Source organism: Sander lucioperca, chromosome 4 (genome assembly GCF_008315115.2).
Source record: "Sander lucioperca isolate FBNREF2018 chromosome 4, SLUC_FBN_1.2, whole genome shotgun sequence".
Lineage (NCBI taxonomy): Eukaryota > Metazoa > Chordata > Actinopteri > Perciformes > Percidae > Sander > Sander lucioperca.
This window is the reverse complement of record NC_050176.1, coordinates 34,289,796-34,312,847: the sequence shown is the minus strand read 5'-3', so window position 1 is coordinate 34,312,847 and position 23,052 is coordinate 34,289,796. Positions and strand designations below refer to the sequence as shown.

At 41.1% G+C, this 23,052-nt stretch overlaps 2 protein-coding genes across 9 annotated transcripts in view; one reads left to right on the top strand and one right to left on the bottom strand.

Moving 5' to 3' along the window:
- The window catches only part of lrba (LPS responsive beige-like anchor protein), a 201,704-nt gene that overhangs the window by 119,015 nt on the left and 59,637 nt on the right, over positions 1-23,052 (top strand). For all 8 annotated transcript variants that reach the window (XM_036000091.1, XM_036000093.1, XM_036000094.1 and 5 more), the window contains 2 exons: positions 3,283-3,426; positions 5,303-5,439. In XM_036000091.1, coding sequence (XP_035855984.1) covers positions 3,283-3,426; positions 5,303-5,439 — 281 coding nt within the window. The remainder of the gene's footprint in view (positions 1-3,282; positions 3,427-5,302; positions 5,440-23,052) is intronic.
- mab21l2 (mab-21-like 2) lies at positions 7,038-8,666 on the bottom strand. The gene has a single exon (XM_031276809.2). It carries the CDS (start codon positions 8,199-8,201, stop codon positions 7,122-7,124), a length of 1,080 nt encoding a protein of 359 aa, XP_031132669.1. The 5' UTR covers positions 8,202-8,666; the 3' UTR covers positions 7,038-7,121.

The window sequence follows — 23,052 nt, the reverse complement described above, 5'->3', positions numbered from 1 at the left end:
CCAGCTGGTCGCTGTTCTTCTGCAGCAAGCCTCTGCATTTTACTCGTTTCCATCTTAATTCCTCCTCGTTTTCCCTTCAGCTAGTTCATGACAGAGAACAGACACGTCACTACTGCTCTGTCACTGACTTCTTTTAGCTGAGGAAAATGTGTTGAAGGCGTTACGCGAGTTGGCTCGTTCAGGTATTTGGTCAGCTATTACATTTTTATTCAAAACTAGTTCAGCTTATGTGCTGCAAATATTCTTCACTGGGGGGGAAGAAAGAGAAATTCCTGCAAACATTTGGTTTCAAAGTCAAGTCTGTGTAAAAATAGCCAGCAGCCAGTTGTGGCAAGGGTATGCTACCTCAAGAGAGTATACTGCCCGGGCCGGCTGAAGTATGGGAATATATCATTAAAATAACTCTTTGACATTGAAGCCTGACGGCATCCATTTTCTGATGTAACCTTTCGTCTTGTTTTAGTCGACCCGACATTTGTTACGGAAGTGCAGCTCAAGATGAGAATGCAGGGCTGAGTTTTCAGCCAGAGCACAAAGGTCATATCTGGCTGTAATTATATTCATCAGATGCAGAGGGGAAAATGCAGGCTATCCCCCTAAGAAAATATTTAGTATAAGATCAAGCCTGAATTTACCCTAATTTTCTAGCTACTTGTGGCTGCACTTTTCAAATCTCACGCTTGATCATAAAATTAGAAGCCAGGGAAAATATTTAGCTTTTTATTTATTTTTTTTACTCACTATTATAAAAGTGTTATTTTGTCTTTTTAAGAAGAGGGAAATATACGTCTTTTCATTTAAACATGGAGAAAAATGGGCATTTCTGCGTTGAGGGTATGGACAACTGTTATCATTCATACCGCGCCAAGATGATTTCCACAGGAGAGTGTGTGTGGCTGCCAGTAGGCTTGAGTAGGCTGTTATGTATTTATGCCTGGAAAGAACCATCTTTTCTGGGGATTGATTTGGTCTGGTCCAGGGCCCGTGTACCAGAGGTGGCAGAGTAAATACCTGAAGACTAATGTCTCTGTTCTGGTAATCAATACTCGCCTCATGACCGCTCTCCTGGCTACGCACCCGTTAAAAACAAATTTGTTAATTTTGACAATTTAATTGCTGCGACCATGCATGCCTTGAGTTGTATAAGCAGGTAGTTGAACCTCTCAGTCGGGAAATGGGGTCTTGGAAAAAGTGTAACCCGCTGGGATTTCTGCACGTTTCTGCTCCCTGTGTGATGAGTGATGTGGCTGAAGTGCCCTGCTACGTTTGCCTGCTATTTGCATAGATTCATTTTGTAATTTTTTTAAATTACGCTTCGATTTAAATGACATTTAAAAAAAAAAAGTAAGAGACTAATAATTTAAGTTTATTCAATATTTTACTCAAACATTTTGATAGTGTAAATCCCACTGATAACAGCTTGTACTTAAAAGTTAAACATGATTCTGCGCGCACACACACACACACACACACACACACACACACACACACACACACACACACACACACACCTCAAAGTTGTCAAATAAAAAACAGTATCCACTACAGGAACCGAGAGTGAGAAGTTAGCACGTATGTGCATATTTCTTTAATGTGTGACATAACTGGTCCAAATAGCTTTTCTTGCTGTTCCTGTCTGTCTCAGCCGAACAGCATGCTGAGTGGTCAGTATTTTTGTTGCACTTACTTCAGTGATATACTGAGGAACTATTAATAACTTGTGCTTGAGGGTAGAATGAGCATGGATCAGCCCAGTCACAGGGTTTAGTTGCATCAGTCTTTGTATTTGTAAGGTGTGATACTGTATGGTGGTAGTACAGTACTTTTAAATTAGGGTGAGAATTGCTGAGCATGTTTACAGTGAAATGCAAAGAACTTCAAATCGATCTGTGTTTTAAGCTCATAAGCCCCCTGTCCACTTGCTTGGTGTGAATACAATGGCATGTGGTACGTATTAGAGGAGCTGGTAGTAATTTCAGTGCTGCTAACTAAAGAATCCTCCAGGGAGGCTTAATTACAGGAAGACCATTCTAAATATCAGTGAGCTGCATATTTTCCACGACAAGAGATTTTTTTATCCTAGGTCCTCTAGCAGTTTCAAAGTATATAGCCACATGACGCGACTGTGCATTTTTAGGAAGAGCAATAGATTTTCCCTCAGGTGATGATGAAAAAAACAACAAATCCAGTATGTGTTGTATGCTTCTCACTGGATTTAAAACTGGGTTGCTTTTACCAGAATGCTGATAAAACATGCACAGAAGCAGCGAAAGCTCTCGCTTTATTGCCAGCTATGTTTACAAAGAGAGAGGACTTGCCAGCCAGTCTTTGTGCTGTGGACTTGTGTCTGTGGATCCTTACCATGCACCACTGGGGAATGCAAGGTTCCGTAAATGTTTGCAGATTACCATTTTTCTTAAATAATCCATTTGGAACCTCAAGTCATGTTGAGTTGAAATCAAAATAGGCTTTGTGCAACCCTCATTTTTGTTTTAGATGTGTTTGATTACCATTTTTGTGTGAAATTGTGTTTTGTTTTGGGGCGAAATGCATACAGGGTTAAGATTATGTCTGTCTTTTGTCTGCCTTGTTTTGCTCGTTTTCGGTTTGTCTGCACTTAGCTCTGCAAGTCTGAAAATGCAACACAAGTCAGCATTGCTCCTCACTGTTGAATGTAGGTTAAACAACTGTGCTGGTCAACTTTGTAAATGGTTTAATCAGAGGGTAAACCCACTATACTTTACCAAAGCTGGCCTTGTTATGTTGGCAAAACAAAGTGTATACCCTTTGGAAGCTGACAAAAACAAGACAGTGTTTTACAAACTCCATAGCTTAAGTTAGTTTACTTAGTAGTCTCAAATCGACATGCGTTTTATGAAGAGTGGTAAATGAGTGCAGTTCTGAAAATTAAATTGAACATTATACTGGAATTTTGACTTTGTTTTTATTTACCACTACACTAGTGGCTGTAGCTTAAACAAAAGCAGTGGGTTTTTTTTCTTCATATTGAGCACTTTTTTTTATCAGTCAATCTAAAAATAACTATTTCCTGTTTGTAGTGGTTGATTATGATTGCTGTTTTAGAGAGAAAAGATGTCTGAGTCGGGTGTTTGGTTTCACTTCAAAAATAAAATCTGCTCAAACGTGCGATCATTAAAAAAAAAAAATGTAAAGCCATCAAACTGCACTGAAATAAAGTTAATCGGGCTTATTGTGTTAACCTACAATACAATATGAAATACATGTAACTCAATGCATAAAACTGTATATGCCCCCCTCCAGCGTCCGAGGAGGATATTCTCAAAGGCAAGCAGTCCATCAGGAGTCAGGCTCTGGGAAATCAAAACTCGGAGAGTGAGACATCACTTGACGGAGACGATGACACGCTGTCATCCTTAGAGGAGAAGGACCTGGAGAACTTAACAGGTAAAGAAACGGCTCATCCTCTTCTCCTCTCAGTCAGTCTCACCCCTCCCAGCCCTGCTGCTGGTGTTGGTTGTCCTGCAGCCCAGGCAAAATAAAGAAACATGCTCATTGCCATTTTCATATAGCTCAATATCCTTCCATTGTGTTGCTGTACTGAATAGTGAGTCATATAGCACTTTGTCTTGTGCACTGGCATCCTTATCTCCCATAGGATTTCATTGATTTTCCCATATAATGTTGCTGTTTTGCTTTGATATCACAGTGTGTTTCTTTTAGATCTCTTGTAGCATCGCAGACTCCTTATGTGTACAAGGAAAACAGGATTTCAATGAAAGCCTCAGGCAGCCGTATTAAACCTCTGGACAGCTATTTCATTATGGCACCACTATCCTAGGAGACTGCTGGTGAAAACACAGTATTTTTAGTTTTCTGTCTGCCACTGGAGGTCTGCTTCACAAACATACACACAGGCCTGAGTAGCAACTCTCAAAACATTTCTTTTTTTTAATTTTTTTTTTTATCCAGCAGTAGCCGAGTTTATCCCAGGGTACTGCTTACCCTGAAATGGGACATTATATGTATCTGATTCAAGAAAAAGCAGCATTGCCTAAATAAAACCTCCCCTACATGAGCCTAGTAGCCTGATCAAACGACTCCAACTCAACCTTATGTGACATCTGATCCAATTCACGATGCTGTCAGTCCTTTGTTGCTTTTGATCCGTCCGATATAAAGAATCCTAATTAAATATCATATATACCGCTAATCGGATTGCTGTGTAATCCGCATTTTTATGTTCAGTGACAGCGCTCGCCAGACTAAACTGCATTAATGGGGCTCAGAGTGCTATTAAAATAACGCGACTGGAGGACAATGGGATTAAACGTTGAATCCTGTCTAATAAAGTGATGTGTATACTGTGAGAATATAGAGGCGAGATCATCGAGAAGAGGTTCAGCTTTTCCTCTTAAGCAGCTGTCTGCTTCAGGTGTAATTGAATGTCTTTGACTGAATGGAACAAAAAAAAAAAAACAATGTTATTTCAACCCACGGATAACATGTCAGTACTCACGGGGTTCACGAGAGGCAGAGGCATGAATATATATATAAAATAATATCTGTTTATTCCATCCGTTTGCAGGAGTGTGCGGGTGCTCAGGGAAATCAAGCCGGGCTCCGAGCCTCCTTTTCTCCGCAGCACACATCTGCAGATACAATGGCTCATATGTGCAGAGCTAACACCCACAGCTCCCCTGAGCCGGGCTCTCATTGTCATTCTGGCATAAATTAAGATTGATGAGAGATTAAACAGTGCTTCACCCAAGCGCCCGCAATCAATGCATTCGGACTGGCAATCAAAGTTGGACATTTTTTTATTTATTTTTTTAATAATTTATTTTAGTGCGAGTTTTAGGATACTTAGGCCTTAAATATTTTATTTGGAGAACTATATAGCCGTCATACAGTGGGCAGCCATGGGGTTTTTAGTTTGATCTTGAACTCATCGATTAACTGTAGATTATCAATTCCAGGAGGAAAAATACAGACAGTGTGTAGCCTTTAGCCTCCCAATTTAAATATACTGCAACTCTACTAGTTTTACATAAACATGCCTCTTTGGAGAAACATTCTTACCTTTTAAAAATAGCCGTACATGATCGCTATCTTTGGCGTGTTTCTCTTTCCCACTTATCATCTTTCCTTTTAATTAATTAACCACGTCCACGGTTGAAGGCCCACTGTCTTCCAGGCAAACAACCATCAGCTCAGTGCAATCCCCTGTTGCGTTTTCTGTTTACCATTACTGCGTAAAGCCATCGTGTTTCCCCACCGCGGAGAGGGGCTTCTCTGACCGGCATGTGTCTGTCCTCTCCAGGCCCGGTAAACCTGAGCACCAGTGGCCAGCTGGTGGCTCCGGCCGCGGTGGTGAGAGGCACCCTGTCCATCACCGCCTCCGAGCTCTACTTCGAGGTGGACGAAGACGAGCCGGGCTTCAAGGCCATCGATCCCAAGGTAAGAGACTCGAGCTCCATTGATCACGACTCAAATTGTCAACACACAGAGAAAGCCATGCTCGAATGTCCTATAGTGCTGATGATGGTAAATACATGCAGGCTGGCGAATATAGCCTACAGCTAGGTTGTTATAGCTCAGTATCTACAAGTGTGTTATTTTAAATGAGCAAAGGTACTATGAGTGAGTTATCTAAACACATGGTAATGTGGTGTCAAAGAGGAGATTAATGTCGTGTCATTCTGTCGTTGAAGTTACAATGTGACTATATTTGAATTGGAATGGGAAAAGATGTTTGCTTTTCTCTTTACAATACTTTTGGTATTTCGGTACTTTTTCACTTTTACAAAACGACTTTTCTTCATGAATATTTTGTCAAGTAATTTTAACACCATGGCAACATATTATTATATTGTTAATAATCTTAGTGGCGATAAGACATGTTTGTAATAAATAAATAAATAAATCATCAAACTGTCTTTGTGGGTCAAACATAACGGCAAATGGATCAGGCCTTCCTATCAGTAATGATCATCCAGCAATTTTTTTTTCATGGTAAACAAATAAAAAAAACCAAAAAAACAATGCTACGTTAATAATAGCTAGTGCTCCAAATAAATAAAAATCATAAACAGTAATGTGGACTTGTTTTGGTAATTCTAGTCAACAGTTAACTACAGGAGCCTGCTGAGCCACAGGTGGCTGTGTGTTTGTGCAGTTTAACACTGCATGAAATGATTGTATTCATTTTTAAATGTGAAGCTGTGTATTCAAATTTATGAAATGAAATTTATTTTAACAGCATCCTCATTTTTTTGAATGCGAGTTTTATACCAGAATCCGTTAATATAAACTTGACAATAAATGTGTCCTATGAGCTACTCTGCGTTATCTAAAATCAACCGCATTAATAAGATTAAGGCTTCACTTTTTGCTGTAGGCCCTGTGCTTGTGTATGCGGTTACAACAGAGAGATGCTCCCGGGCCTTTATATTAACATCAGCTTGTTGATTTACATTCATTCGAAAAACCCTGTAAGGCCTGTGACGCACTGTATAAATAAAGTAGCCTGTGGCCTAAAGTCGACTGTGTCTCCTTTAAATTTAGCTCAAGCTAAAGCTTTTTTTCCTTCATTTTTCTTTTCCCAGTGTTGAGCACAGGTCGGCTTTCTCTCGTCAAAATGAATAACCTAATGATTCTCGTTATCAGACAATAGCGAAACATAAAATGCAACAGATTTCCCTGTCATACCAGCTGTCAAAACACGTCAAGACACGAGGCCAAGTTGTAATTTTAATTTGCAACATTTTATTAACATTTCTTTTTTAAGTCACATAATGAAAAAAATTGAACTTGGCACGCTACATTTTATTCTTTCACTTAACGATTTTGTGCATATATTTAAATAAACGTTTCTTCACTTTGTGAAAACATTTAAAGAAGACAACTAAAAGTTATTACATTTATCTGAAACTGTACCTTCACTTTCTCTCTGGCAGTGGCCCAATTGCTCCATTTAAAAAGGGGTTTGTGGTTCGCTGCTCTGCTGCATTATTGTTGTTACTGATCATTTTTTTTCACATTGCTTGGAGAATCAGTCGCAGAATCATGTTTGTCCTTCTCTGAAGTTTTTTTTAATTTTTTATCCCAAAATGTCTCTCGGCTCTGTCTCGACAATCACTTTATAGTTTGTCCAAACTTTTAGCATTGGTGAGGATTTCCCTCGCTAGTCTCCATGTCTGCTTAGCAGCAGCCTCCAGGGCTGAGTGAGGCTTTCCCTGAAACAAGTCCAAGTTTGGCAAGAAGTAGTGGGGGCATCTGCGGCACTGCAGGCAGGATATGAGTTGCAGCAGGATGCCGTTCAGTCGGTCTCCGAGGCAAGACTCGTCCCAGTCGGTCTCTCTCGGGTGCTTCTCGCACTCGTACAGCAGCAGGGTCTTCATGTGGTAGTTGTGGAGCGGCTGTCCCGGCAGCTCCAGGTGACGGTCCCTCAGAGTCTTCAGGACGGACAGACACTTCTTCCTGCAGCCGGCCATTAGCAGCCTGTTCTCGGCCTCGCTGAACTGCAACACCCAGGCGTCGCTCTCCGCCGAGCTCTGCTTCCCCGTTAACGAGTAACACTCCTTGGAGAGGAGGTTAAAACCCTCGGCTTTGACTTCTGCTACCCGGTTAGGACCGGGCCAGGGGATGTGGGGCATGGGCCACTGAGCTGCACTCCTAGGCCAGATCCCAGTGCACTTGAACGCGGGGGTGATCTGCACCACGTACCTCTCCCTGATCCGTAGTCTGACCTCGCTGGTGTCCGCCACCATCTTCACCACGTCGCGGTAGCTGCATTTATCCACGGCCTGCGCCACCAGAGTCTGAAACCTGGAGCGGATCTTTCTGGCGGATAGGTAGCCCGAGGCGGTGATGAACTCGACCCACAGCGACATGCTCCTTTTACGGCCGTCGCTCAGCTTCAGCACCGCGCAGCCGGGTAAGGAGCCGTCATCCACAAAGTTGAATACCCCCATCTGGTTGAGGTAAAGCACCACCTCGAACTCGTTGGGGGAGATGACCTCCATGCCCTCATAGCGCGCATCTATCTCACTGAGGGAGCTGATAAACCGGGGCTCCTGCACTTCCACCTCCTTCAGGACATCCGACACCACTTTGCAAACCTCCCTTATAGTCTTCGCAATGGCCGCTTTGCGAGCTTGGCATCTCTCGTTGTGATATTTGTTAAGCTGGTAAACCAGCTTTGCCTGCGTCGCAATCATGTTTGGGCAGAGGTCCGGGCTGTACACCGGCGAGTCGCAGTAAGCTGACGGATCCAATGCTTACCGGTAAAGCCAGAGGCAAATGCTACCCCCGTGCAGGAAATGTGTGTAATCAAAAGTTTTTTTTTGTAGTTGCTTTTAGCAGCGGATGGACGTCAGTGTGAGGAGGAGGAAACGGATAGGGATGCAACGTATTAGCCTGCTAAATATCAGTCCAACTCATGAGCACTTCCAGCACCGCTAGGTAGATTCATATTCAGGTTGTGGGTCACCATCCGTGTCCTGGGCTGCACACGCTGAAGGCTAAAAACATCGTCTGTGACCACTCATCTCCTCTTGCTGTTATTCTCTCTCTCTCTCTCTCTCTCTCTCTCTTTCTCTCTGTGCCCCCGCGCTCACTTTTCGTCCACACTCAGCTGTGAGCTGGACTTGTGTAGTTTATGAATGGTTCCTTGAGCAAGAGTGAAAGGGGTCGGGCTTCTCCTCCTGCAATCATGTGCGGAGCTGTCAGTGCAGGCAGCCAATCAGAGCACAGGAGCTCCAGTCCGCCTCAGCAGCACCGGGGCGCGCGGAGCTGTCTGCTGCTCCCAGTCCGACACAGGAAAACACAAACCTTTTAGGTTTATACGGGCGGATTCCCGTGTACGCTCTCTAAGCCAGCAGTAAAACATTTTTCAGTGTTCCTCTTTGCGCGTAATTTCGCTCGGTGCGTTCTAAGGAGTGGAAGTGTAGCCTAAAGGTAAAATGTGAGTGACAAAGCAACTTTACTGCTTGTATTCTACAGATAAGTCTATCTTTTTCCTCTCCGTTTTTAATTGAATGTGTTTTTGCAGCGTTTTTCTCATTTTTTTGAAAGGCTCAGTAATTTGCAGCGTTTTTTCTCTCACTGACAGCAAGTATTATTTATTTTCATTCATTGGTTTACGCAGCATGTCCTACTTTTGTCATACAAAGTCTGGTGGACTGTGTTTTCTTAATCTTGAAAATGTATACTTCTGTTTTATAAATTTAAATATGATGTTACCTTTTTCGAATTAGACAGCTAACAAGCATGGTGAGTTGCTCACATTATTCCGAAATTCAATTAAAACTGAAAAAAAAAAAACAATATTTATGTCCATAATTTTTTACTCATTCTCTTCATTTAAAATCCGTTCTAATTCCTTTTTATTCTGGGAGAAGTTCTTTAGCTATTGTCACATTCATGTGAAATTGTGTTTTTCTTTTATAATCAGTGAATATTATATGCTGTTGAATATTGTTAAGCCATTTATCATTTTGTTAATGCACGTTTAAAATCGTAAATGTGTTGAGTGCACCTGCAGCTTAGGCTCAGAAAAGCATGAATTAGAGTGCCTGAAACTATAAACTGAAATGATAAGTTTTTTTTTTTTTAAACTAATAAGTTGATTTAAATGTTATTGGACATTTAGTCTTAGATAGATATAGATGTTCTATATTGTCCACAAAGGGAAATTAATTGTGCTCAGGTTAGTACCATACTAACAAACCATACAATAAATAAATAAAACATCAAAACCACAGTACAAAACATGATTACAATTCTGTGTGTGTGTGTGTGTGTGTGTGTGTGTGTGTGTGTGTGTGTGTGTGTGTGTGTGTGTCACAGTCAATATTTTGGATTGAGTCAAATAACTGAAACAAGACATGTGTCCGTGACACACACACACACACACACACACACGTTATTTGCCCGTGGGTTTATCGGTGTGAACCCCGTCCATACTGAATAATTTAACCAGGGGTCTCTCTGAGGTTGTAATTGAAGTCCCCTTGTCACCCAGACTCCACTTTGGAGGACTAAAGAAGTCATTACTTTGTCCCATAGACAAGCGGCTGCAGTGTGAGACACGTATAGTGCTGGAAATATAAAAACCTGCAGTGAAAGCCATATGAAATGTTTAGGAGAGGTATTGTTGCAGCCTGTTACCTTTTGTAGTCCTTTAACATGTGTCCCCTGTTCCAGTTAACAAGGTCACAGTAATTATTGGTGTCTGGCGTAAAATTGTTTGGAGCTAATTGGACATTTTTTGCTACTTTTAAGTCTGCCTTCTTTCAAGGCTTCAGTTAAATACAGGTTATAATTTCAAGTTATTATCGTTTTTGAATAGTCGACAAAACCTGTCACTCCCTCACTAACATTACAACTGTTTATATAGTTTATTCATGCCTGTAATTTAAAAAAATATATATCAGGCCTACAGTAATAAACCGAGGCCAGTCAGTCTGTAATATTTTGAATGGCTTTCGGTAAGTGTTGATCACAGACAATAAGGCTGACTGTAGTTGCCTGCATACATGCAGCTACATTATGGAAGACTGTCCGTATATTTTCTCTGCATTAAGCAGCATGTGCCTGTTGCCAAACCTTATTTCAGAGGCCATAAATAGCAAACACCTGGCAAATAAAATGCAAATAAAATATGCATATGCAATCATTTTACGTAATACAGAATATTGATTCAACGATGATTCCCAGAAACCTATTTACTGATATGAAGAAGACAACTATGCAGGGGAAGTAAACCACGAGCATTTCAGAAAAGGCAAAGATTAATGAGCCCCTCTCCCCTCCTTCATAGTTAACACATCTTCTGGACTTTATCATGTAGCTTTTTTTTCATGTCCTGATGAGGCTTTAGGGAGTGTAAAGTAACTTCTGATGAAAATATGTAGAATTTATCATTTATCTTGAAAGACCTGCTGAATATTTGAGCTCATGTCAACAAATTTCATAATGCAAAATGCCCAAGTTAAAACACATTCAATTAGATTTACATGGGAACGATCATATTTGTTTCATCTTTTTCAAAGGCATAAACGTGTCACACAAACTACATATTGTATTATATACTGTATATTCATTTTGACAAGCAGGGCTTGTTTGCCCACCTAAGGTAGTTAAATTAACTTTGGCCTCCGTGGAGAGGTTTAGTGTCAGATTCACCCGTCTCCACCAAGGAAAAACATCCAAGGGGAAACTTGCATCGCGTTGACTAAATGAGCACACATTTATTTGAATATTGTTCCTAGAACTACTAGATTGTTCAGAGAAACTGGCAAGACAAGCAACAGTTGTCTTGGCAACCGTTGATTTATTGTGATATTTAAAAGTAGTATTAAACTGAGATTTGGCATTCCTTCCCTGTGTATCACACTCAAGTAAAATGATAGTGATCCCAATGTTTGAAAAATAAGATAAAAAAATAAAAACAGAGAGAAATAAATAAGGAAAAAATGTCTGGCTGTTTGATTTCTGGGTGACTGTTTATTATCAGGCTCACAGCTCCAGAGAGATTAATCGACGCTACTTGGAGAGCAAGTGTCCAAATATTATGAAGGACATGATAACTGTAGCTTATTGAAATATACGGCACACAGATCTTTACAAAGACATTGTGAATCCGTTATTGCTCACCAATCAAACCACACGTTTCTGAGCAATATGTTCATTTTTTTATTGCAATGTAGAATGGACTGCAGTGGATTGGATTTTATTAGAATTTGCCAGTTGAAGTGGAAAGGTCAGCCAAAAGTATGTGTATATACATCTGATGTGCTGAACTGCACGTTACAGTCATAGGTGGATCACATTTTTTATTTCTTTTTCTCCTATTTCCCCCCTCTTCTCTTTTATGGTAAGAATATATGTATATATCTATTTAAAGACACAGGCCACCTCACTTATTCATCCATTCTTGCTACTTCTTTGTGCCCTTTATCTCCTGAAAACGTTCAGAATTATCTGTGGTGCCTAAAGAGTTCCCCCCCTGGTTTATATTGACTGGAGAAAAGATCAGGGGCCTGTCAGAGAGCTCTTTGATCTGAGTCTCTGTGACGACTCCACAGTGATCCCCTCACGAGCACAAAACGGCGTCCATGCCTGTGCAAATCTCTGCCAGCTGATGAGTAACCTCACTCTCTCATCTTTTTTTTTTTCTTCTCTTCTTCTGGCCTTGCTCTGTCTGTCTTTCCTACGGTCTCAGCTTTATTCTTCTTTTCCCTCTCCTCTCCTACCAGATTACGCTGAGTACCCCCAGGTGGCTCATTACTGTGTATACTACACAGTTTTTATAACAGTTCACAATTAGTAAAACAACCTCAAAGACATAATTTCTCATAAAATATAGTTTAAACATATTTGGTCCCTTTATATGCAGATCCTGTTTCATGAGTGTCTTAAAATAAAATTGAATTTCAGTGATAATGTTGTGAATTTAGTTCATCTCCTTGTTGAATTCTCAGTCTGAATCGCCAGTATGCACTGTACATAAAACAGATACAAAGTGAAAGTCTCTTAAAGTAATTTACAGCAGAGTGTCATTAACAGTGGCCTTGGTCCTTGCAATACATCTCCAAATGTTATGGCTACATTTTATGGCAAGGCCTTAGAGATATTTGAAGAAGGCAATAGAAAAAATAGGTTTGTTTTGAAACAGAATGTGCAACAGTTTCCTCCCTGCGTCTGTTTGACTTGGTGTGCTTTGTAATTCCAAGTGAGTGATAAGGGAGGGGGATGTTGAAGCTTGGCATTTTTAGGTAGTGCAGTTTTTTTTCCCTTTTTCCTTTCTCTGGAAACATGATAGGTGTGTGGGAAAATGGCTCACTACCTAACAACACAGGCACATGTGCACGTAGACCGACATCGGCACACATGTGAACTAAGCAAGTGAATTTTTGATGCTCTTCACACATTTTGTTGCTGTCTCCAAAACCCGGATGGACCCAGCTGCTCCCTCCATAGAGGGCTCAAAGAAAATCATCGCAGGCAACTAATTGCCTGGCAGGGCCCTGCATCTGCTCGGCAGATAGCAGAACTGATGAAGTCACAGAGCAGATGTGTGTTTGCCTCTGTGCGTGTGTGTGCGGCAGCACTCTCTCTGTGTTTAGACACAAACCATCAATATTGCATGTGGAGTTATTGTTGCGGAGCCACTCCTGGAGACTACTAATGCATGAATGAGGAAGTGAAATTTGCTCTACTTCCAGCTGATTGGTCAAAGGAAATACCAGCAAAAACCTGATTGGAGGAACAGTCCCTTAGATCCCCATTGCAATCTGAATGTATTATAAACTATTCCTGTGTCCTGATAGAAAATGATTTACTCTTTCTAACTGTGGTGTGAGTATGGAGAATGTTATCCCACAATCCATCACATACTGGAAATGGAAAATATTGAGGATTGAGATGAAAGCTTCAGCAACAGATTGATAAATACAAAAAGTAAGTTAGAAATATTTAAGAAAACAATTTTGCTTTTTATTTATGAATCTTTCAAGTTTGAATTTCAAAGCCACAGATTGAGGTTAGCTAACAACTTGTATAGTCATGTCAGTATAAAATAGTAAAGTACATACAATTGCTTGTAATTGGATTCACTGTAAAAAAAAAAATATATAGATATATATATATATATTGCATTGTCAACTTTAAGACATTGCATTTACTTTATTTATACTATTAGTGTAAAATATGGACGTGTTTAGGGAGGATCTAATTGATGGAGAAGTAAATAAGATTATCACTCACTGGGCCACACAACTGTGTGAAAATCAATTATAACCGCTGCAAATCACGGACATTTTTTTTGTTTTGTTAAAATGGCATTTTAATGTCAACTGGTCATTTTTATTTGACTTCACAGAATTTTTTTTTTTTTTAATATTCCTGTGGACATCCACACTGTGTTTTCAGAAAGTTTTAGCCAAAGGCCAGAGAGAAAAGTATTTTGGAAAGAATATCAGTACATTTTCCCTAAAGGTCAGTGTCCAACCTTGGACTATGTAATGATAAAACCCCCACTGAGAAGACATTGTTAACTCTAATTAGTGGGGTGGCGACGTCTGCTCTGGGTTAGCTGGAGTGGCTGAATGGATGGTCACTCAGTCAAAGAAAACCACCCTGGTGTTATGTCGCGACCGGTCCCATATCGTTAAGCTCTCCCTAAAGTGTCAAACTGCTGGGACTGCACCCCCTCCCCCCTCTTCCTGCTCGCTCCGCCAAACTCCCATGGTCACCAGGGACAACCTTCGGCTGCAGCTGCCAATCACAAAGAGCCATGGCAGCGAGAGGTCTCTGAGAGAGGAGCCTATTGATTTTCCTGTTAGAGCCTAAGTAGTGTGTGCTATAGGACTAACGGACAGCCCAAGCAGGTATGTCATTATCAATGAGCCCAAGGAAACGGATCCCCTCACTCTCACTCATTCATATTGGCCTCGTTCCCTCCCTCCGTCTCTCCTTCATGCCGTTCCACCATCCATTCCCTCCACTCTCCTTGTCCGCTTTGACAGTTTATCCTGAGATGGTCAATAAATCGCTCAGCCACACCACGACAACAACCGGCAGAATGATGGGTTGGGATGACCTTCTTTCTCTTAATGTCCCCTCTTTCCTTTACTCTTTCACTGTCTGACCCTCCCTGCATTCCAGGTACAGTAATTATAGCACCTGTGAGACATGAAACGTTTCCGTACCGGAGACACAATCGTTAGCATCACCGCCGTCATTTGTTCTTCTCGGATTTTTCCCGTTCCTCGAATCCTAAACATCCAGGGTCAGTTTAATCTCCAGCGTCATTCCCTGCAGCCCACTTTGGCTCATCCAGTCATCAGAAAACCCAATTATTATCATACTGCTCCTCACGATTTGCCTCACTGCTTATGTCAAGTCACGGCCCAAGCCTTGGGAACTGTTCAACATAAAGACATGTGCAAACAATTACAAATGATTTAAGCCAATTAGCTGAGATAAGGCCAAATAAAGGTTTAAAGCTTCCTGAAGTGAGTTTGTGTTCCCCAGTAGAGCAGTAAAGTCTTGTTAACTTCTTTACTGTCCCTTTATCGCTCTCTCTCTGTCTCCCTAACACAAAATGCACATGCAGACCACCTCCTCTCCCTTTTGAGTGTCAAACCACATCGATGGTTGTGATCTAGTCTCTCATATTACACTCAAGTTGTTTGAGCGAGGTTATATCAGAGATGATTAGATCATTCTGTAAGGATGAGGTCAGCGGTCCCTGGCCAGATGTGGGGTGTTTAAGAGTGATGTTAAGGATGGGCCTCATCATCATCTCGGTCTTTCGGTATGTGAGTTGGTTGGTCCACCACTGTGGTTCAGACTGAAAGGCTCAAATATTGGATTGGTTGCCATGACATGTTATACAGGTATTTGTGGTCCCTAACAGATGAATCCTATTCACATTCATGATCGTCTGACTTTCCCTTCAGGGTGAGGTTGACACTTAGTTGTTAGTGAAATATCTCAACAACTGTGGGATGGATAACCATGAAATCCCCTGAGGATGAATCCTACTGACTTAGATGATCCCCTGAACATTCTTTTAGGGCCACCATCAGGTCAAAGTTTTCACTTATCCAATAAATGGATGCATTATGACATTTAGTACAGTCAATCATATCCTCCGCAGGATGAATAGTAGTAGTAATAACTATGGGAGTCCCCAATTTTTATTTATTAAATACTTTGGTTTTTCAAAACTAATGACATTTCTTTCAACCTCAGTTGTGAACATGCTAAACTAAGATGGTTAACAATGTACAAATGATCCTTGACAACAGCATTTACAGTAGCTCAAAGCACCACTGTGACTAAGTACAGTCTTACAGAGCCGGTAGTGTGACTATAGACCCTTAGTCTTGTTTTTCACCCTTTGATGAAATGCAAACTGTGACTCTTGTGCAAAGCAGGCTGAAGAAGCTTTAGAGCAAGTGATAACCAGGTAGGACAAGTAGAGGAAGGACGATTGCCACATTGGCAATCGCATAAAGAACCATTAGACACTGTCATCTCGCCCCCTAAGGATGACTAATGTCCCCCTTCCAACCGCTCTTCCCTCTCACACGCGCGCACACACACACACACACACACACACACACACACGCACACACGCACACACGCGCACACAAGCACACAAACAACTACCCCATCTTTTTTCACTAATAAACATGCTTGGCCTATCTCTATCCCTCTGTTTGTGACCTGACTTTGGACCTTAACACCACCACAGACCACTGTTTCCGAGACCTGGCCTACACTTAACCAAGCACCTCCAGACAAAGAGCTGCCACCCCCTCTTTGCACCTGAGCCTAGCCCCTCCATCATGCTCCCTCTCTGGGCTTGACTGGGCCAGTCAGGGGGCAGGTGCCTCCCCTCCCTTCCTTTGATTGATCCCCTCTCTCCGTCATTTATTCCCTTCATCTGCCTCTGACACACGTGTCAAAGGCAACACACCAGCCTGATGGATAGGCCTGTTTATGGATGCCAGTCTGCCTGGTAGGCTACTGATATTACAATCAGCACCTGTGTACCTGCTGTTCACACAAGCCTCTGCTATTCAGCTGAGGTCAGAGAAACACCCGGCTCCAATTGAAAGATCGATGTCCAGCCCAGCATTTTGGAAATTGGAATTGTAAATGTAGTCTTGTTTTGGCAGAAATGTCTGTGCTGCCTTTCAGATGATAAAACTAGATCCATATGTTGAAGAATTTGAGTAAATATGTGGGTTGTTGAGCTTCTTTTAATCTTTTTTTTAATCCTAGAATGCTTTATTAATACAAAGGCAAAATGACAGGACTAGGACATATTTATTATAGCTGTTAAATTCTACAAGAAATCAGGAGTAGTCCTAACCAGATGCATGTGTTTTTATAAGGTAAGCCGATAGCATTGATGTGCACTCTGTGTAGAGACATTTCATGTGCCAGAGAGCAGAATGTTACATTGCTGAATTCTGGTGCCTCCATTGCCATTTTGGTTAATGACCCATCCAGTCTGGTTGAAATAGCACATCCATAGGGACATTCTGCGGATTACTTACTCATCCAAGACTCCTTTCTAGCAGACATCAGCACAACAGAGCTTTACTTCTGCTCTGTATAAGCAAGACTGTAGAATAAGATACAGTACTGTATAAACAAAAAGTAATTTTAATACACAGATGATATTTAATACTATAAAGTCAAATCAGAGGATAGTTTTTCTTGTGACTTTTCTAAACCTCTCCACCATCATCTTTTTTAACATCTCAATAATAAAAGATGATGCACTTCAAATTTGTTCCACACCAGCAATCACGGTCATAATAAATCTGTATAGTAACTAATTAAATGCTGAGGCCAAGTTTTAATTAAAGTAAATTGTCTGAACCTTTATCAATAATAATTACTCTTTAAAGATGCACATACTGTATGTAATGTGAAGGGGGTACTTGTTGTCACCAACCCAAAGATATTTATATAATTAACTCTGCAGTTCTCAGCTTTACGGAGTGTTTTTAATTTAAAAAAAAGAAAGTCAAGTTTAAGCTTCTTTCAGCTAATTGTTTTGCTCTTTTAGCTTGAAACTTGTTTTGGTTCATTCTCATTGCTCTCATGAAATGGCAAAAATGACAGGACTAGGACTGCCTGCTGCCTAAACTGCAAACAACTGTGAACTGTGAACTGAAGAGACCAGCTGGTAAACAAAGTGTAACATTTAGCAGCTTGGGCCAGATATTTCCTTAAGGATAACAAAAGACCAAAAATGAGCTACAAGGAGAGTAAATATTGAACTTGCATTCGTCAGGTGGCCACAGCACAACTGGAAATGGATGCTAATGTTGCTCCATGTTTGCTGGATGTGCAAATAACTTGCTAACATTTTTGATTTAACAACTTTATAAGGTGATAATATGTTAGTTGTTTTTACAGCCTGTTCTGCCTAAAAAACCCCAATTATTTCTGCCTTAAGGCACGTCAAGTCAGTTTTATTTATAGAGCTGAAAATCACAAATTACAGTCTGTGCAGCATACGACACCCAGGGACCACAATGGCTTTATTGTGTCATCCCTGACTATTTATGCATTTTAATGTATGACACAAAGTACTGTTTCACATTTTATATTTAAGTGGTCAAATAAAATCAATCAATCAAACTCTATCCTTAGACCTCTGAACGGATAAACTCCACCCCCCAGAAAACCCTCTACTAGGAAGAAACTAAAGATCAACTACAACCAAATAGGGCGTAGATTGTAGACAGACGTCACATCTGAGTGAATCTTGTTGTACTTCATTTGTATTTCATTACTTCATAATTTATCTGCTTTCAGAGTATTGAAAATGCTCACTAATATAATTCACTGTATTACAGTAGTAACTCAAAATGCTTGTCACTGATAAACCTGTAGCTCCAATTGACTCACCTTCAAATTCTCAAAAATCTCCATAGCCGTTCCTTTATACAAATCCCATTGTCTCCCCCTTCTTTAGCTTGGGACAACCAAACCCCAAATTCCCCAAGAGGGGTGTACTTTTCACCCCACACCCACTTAAGCTGGTGACAATAGGCGGATTAGAAAAGAATTTACTTCAGCGAAGCCTCGCACCAACCCCAAAAAAAAGCCTATCCATCACTAAATGGCAAAATGAGAGATTGAAGGAAAGCGGGGAGAATGCGATAGGAGCCGGTCAGCAATCTTAACCTGTCTGATGTTTGCCATGGCAGCTTATAGGGGAGTGGAGGGCCAATAGCATTGAGGCTAAAACACCTCCTGCGCTTCAGTGGTGGCTCTGGGTTGTCTCCTTGATTTTCTGAATATCAGTGAAAAGCATATGCATTCTTTTACTCCTTATCCTGATCTGCAAGTGTTTAGTGATGAGCATGACAAATCAAGGAACGTATTTAAGCTCTTTCAGTGCGCTCTCAACAGGTGCCCTGCAATGCTATTAAGGTCTCATATGTAGCTGCTGGTTTCCTATGAGGGCATTTTATATGCACTATATCCTAGTGCAAAGCTAAGCTTTGTTTTTATTGCTGTGTTTATGGTGCTGTGATATCGATGTCCAATTAAAGAGTATGTATTAAGTTAACTCTAGTTCTATGTGCACTGTGTGTACCATGACGTTTCTTTACTGCACTGTCCAAAATGATATAGGTTTGATAAACGTGCATCATGAGAATGCAAAGACAGCGGAGAGGATTTTCTCAATTTGTGGATGTCTGTTGCATTTCACACCCCTCTTCCCTTCACTTATGTGGCCTTATCCATCCTTTGTTCCCCATCACCTTTGAGCCACTAACTCTGCCCTTTGTGGCCCCAGTCTAAGCTGTGATAGGGTACAAAAAGGAAGTGCTGATCTTAAATATTGAAAAAAAAATAGCAGAGCTATTTTATATACATCTCTGAATGCTTTCTTTGTGTAATCTGCCAAATATGCAAGACTTTGTTGTTAAAAAAAGGCTCACATTGTCTTATTTACTAAGGGTTTGGGCTCGTCATATTTTCATGTTTATGTATATCCCTACTAGTACTGACACAATTAGTGTTTAGTATTGCCGCTTTAGTATCTTATGTGCCCTTTTGAGGGTTTCGTCCTCACAGCTTATGCCCAAAGGCTGAATGTTTAATGAGTTAATGCACTGAAGTCTTCACTTCTCTACCAATTAACCCCAAGACCACTGCAGCATTTTTCTAAACCTACACAAGACCTTTTTTTTTGTTCCCATTTCAAAAAGGCTAAGCAGCCAAGAAAAGGAAAGGAGAAAAGGCTAACCTGTTAGCAAACAGTGAAAAGGGCCCAAAAGGGGTTTAATCCTTATTAGGCCAAATTCAGACTAAGTGGCCCCACAGATCCCTTCAAAGGGGACTTTCTTTAAGGAGTGCAAACTCTTACTGGGTGACGTTTGGGACTGAATGCTTTGAGCCTTCAGGCTCCATAACCTACACTTGCTGCAAGCTGGGCTTGTTTATTTTGCTTTAATTCTCTCACACTCCAGTGCAGCTTCTTAGTTGTGTTTATTTTTTTTGACCTTGTAGTTTGTTTGACTTCCCTCGAGGCAAATAGGCTTTTATGTGTGACCAGTGATTACATCTTGAATTAGTTACATGATGGTAGAACAATTGTGCCTATCTGTCATTGGTGGACACAAACGGTCTTGACTACTTATATTGAAGCCTGTTGACAATGCATCCAATAGTCTATCATCATTGTCTGTTCCTAATTATACATAGATTCTAGCTATAATGGATAATACATGTATATGTCGACTGCTTATTATTGTTATTAAAGCGATAGTTTGAAGTTTGGGAAAAGGAGCTCATTCGCTTTCTTGCTGAGTTAGATGAGAAGATCAATACAATTCTTAGATATTAGAGTGGTATCAATCTTTTCATCAACTAAGGGCAACAATAAATAGCAAGTTTTTCCAAAATATTTGATATTATTCAAAAAAAAAAAAAAAAAAAGAAGTTCCTTTGGGTTTTGGTAACCTGACTGTTGATTGGTCTACAGTCAGGTATATCACTTGGATACCTTTTTTATATTTTCACTGCTTGCCCAGCCACACTGCTCCCATAGTTCAACAGTCATGGAGCACATGACTAGACCGAGATGGTGTTGAGGCCGGCCAGTTAAATCCTACTCTTGCTGCGGCACAAAGGCTACAGGATAACTGCTGTAGTGTGAAAGTAGAGTCATGTGGCTGCGCTGTCTTAAAGTCAAATGATTCCAGGCTCTTACTGTGAGGGAGCATTGTTTTCCTCTTGAATGACTTGCCTATTTCACCCCAAACACCTACTCACCAACCATACACCTTCGGTTCTGTAATGGCTTTTGATTGAAATACATTCTTTTTCAAGAAATCTTTACAGTAAAATTATGTTGATGCATCTTTCCGTCCCTCTTTCCAGTACAGTACTCTCAGTCGTCCTCCTCCTATCTTTTTTTTTTTTCTGGCCATCACTCAATCCCAAAAGCAAAATCTGTGTTAATTGGCTCCAGAGGGCTCTTGGAGGCTTTGTGTCAACGGTGATGAGGGTCCTGATTGGTCCAGAGGCACAGGCAGCCAACAGACCCTTGTTAGTGAGTCGGGGCCCTTTGGATGCTCGTTAGTCCGATGAACTCATTTACTGATGGGGAGGGGGTGACAAGGCCTTGTTTACCAGGGTGGAACAGAGGATGGTGGGGGTTGAGGTGAGCGGGGGAGGAGGCGAACAAGTATATGGGTAAGGAATAGTGAGAAGGAGCTTATTAGAGTTGTAAACTCTGGTATGTTTGTGGATGCACTAGGTGAAGAGTGTCAAAAAGAGTGTCCTTAAATGTCCGCTTGTGTTTGCCTGTGACTTCTTTCTCATTTGCCGCTGCAGTAAAATGGCCGTCAGCGTCTCGGTCCACTGAAACTCTGTTTTTTTGTAGATGGCTTGATTCTGTCGTCAGTCAAGTAAGGAAGAGTCACAAAGAGCATGGCACTGATGTAACTATAAGGAGTGCTTTACTTTGTGTTTGTGACTTTGAATAAGAAAAAGGTGGAGTCTCGTTTAATTATCGCAAGTTGTTGGAATCTGCAACCTCAGTCCATTGTTTGCATGTAAAAGTCATTTTGTGACATGTGGAGTAGTGAGTGTAGAGGAGTGTGCACGTAGACAGGGTTTGGGAAATGAAAAGCAATAAGCAACTCTACATGCTGATAAGTCCACAGGTTTTTTTTTTTTAATGAATTCTATCAAGTTCTCCCAATACCGCTTGTCCCTCGTCTCCGTTTTGATGTTGATGGATCACCTCTCTTTCTCCCGCTCATTAATTTCATCACCTTATCTCCCACACCACTTCATTTGACCAAAAAGTAATAATAAATTCCTCATCCATTATCCTTTAACTGAGGCAGCCATGCGGAAATACTTAATAACAGGCAACAAATTGAACTTCAATCACCTCATTTTCCTTCAAGGATGCACATCACATTAAACTAAACGAGCAAATGTGGATATACCACTTATCAAACAGTGTGTGTGTGTCCAATTTTAACCGATTTCTTTTTACAAAAACGACACTTGGAGTTAAAATGGTTGTTTTTCAGATTTTTATGACAAATAAGGATTTACTATTGGTAATTGGCTGTGGCTTCTGTCGCTTCAACTCAAGTGTCTTATCAGCCCCAAAACACACACACACACACACACACACACACACACACACACACACACACAGCTTGGCGACAGCGAAGGTAGTTGAACGCCTGGTCTATTTTGAACCACGCTGCTGATAGTTGGTGTGTTGCTCACCTGACTCTCCTTTAATTCAGCGCAATTTCAATTACATTTCCTCCGTGTCAGCATGTTCCTCCACTTGGCTTTACCCATGTTTCTGAAGAGGCAGTGGTTGGTAAAGGAAACTGGGTTTGCGACGGAAAGGGGGTGATAGAGAGGGTTCACTGGCAAGGACTGTCTGCGAGATTCAGCGGTGATAGTGTGTGTGTGTGTGTGTGTGTGTGTGCGTGTGTGTGTGTGCGTGCGTGCGCACGCAGTTACGCACCGCAGCCACAGTCACCCGGCCCCTCTTCATGTGTCCCTCTTCATTCCGCTGTCTTTTGGGCATCTGACAAAGACAAACGACAGTGCTTCAGAAATGAACAGCCGCCCGGCGCACAAACAGGTTGAAAGAGGAGGAGGGAGAGATGGAGGGAAAAAAGCATCGCAATCAAGACTAGTTCCTTTGTTTTCTGTTTGGCTGTGTCCTCTCGCGTGACGCTTTGAAATTGATCTCGGGACACAGCAGACCTGAATCCATGGATAATGTTCCACTTGAAATGAAACATCAATAAAACTCTGCTTTATACTCAACCAGTCACGTTGACGTAAAAGCTCCTGGTCCTTTTTGTGTTCCCTTTATGGAATCTTCTGTCCTCTTCTCAACCTCAATCATTTTATTTTTTATTATGTTTTTAAACCGAACAACCCTTTTTTGTTCAGATAGTAAAATGTAAATGTGATAACCTGAGTCTGGCTTTGGTGTTCCTCTTCTGCTTCTGTAGCAATCTCGTCTCTTTGAGC

What these genes read in the sequence shown, in the direction of transcription:
- mab21l2 (XM_031276809.2), bottom strand. Translation starts at nt 8,201, where the DNA reads ATGATTGCGACGCAGGCAAAGCTGGTTTACCAGCTTAACAAATATCAC.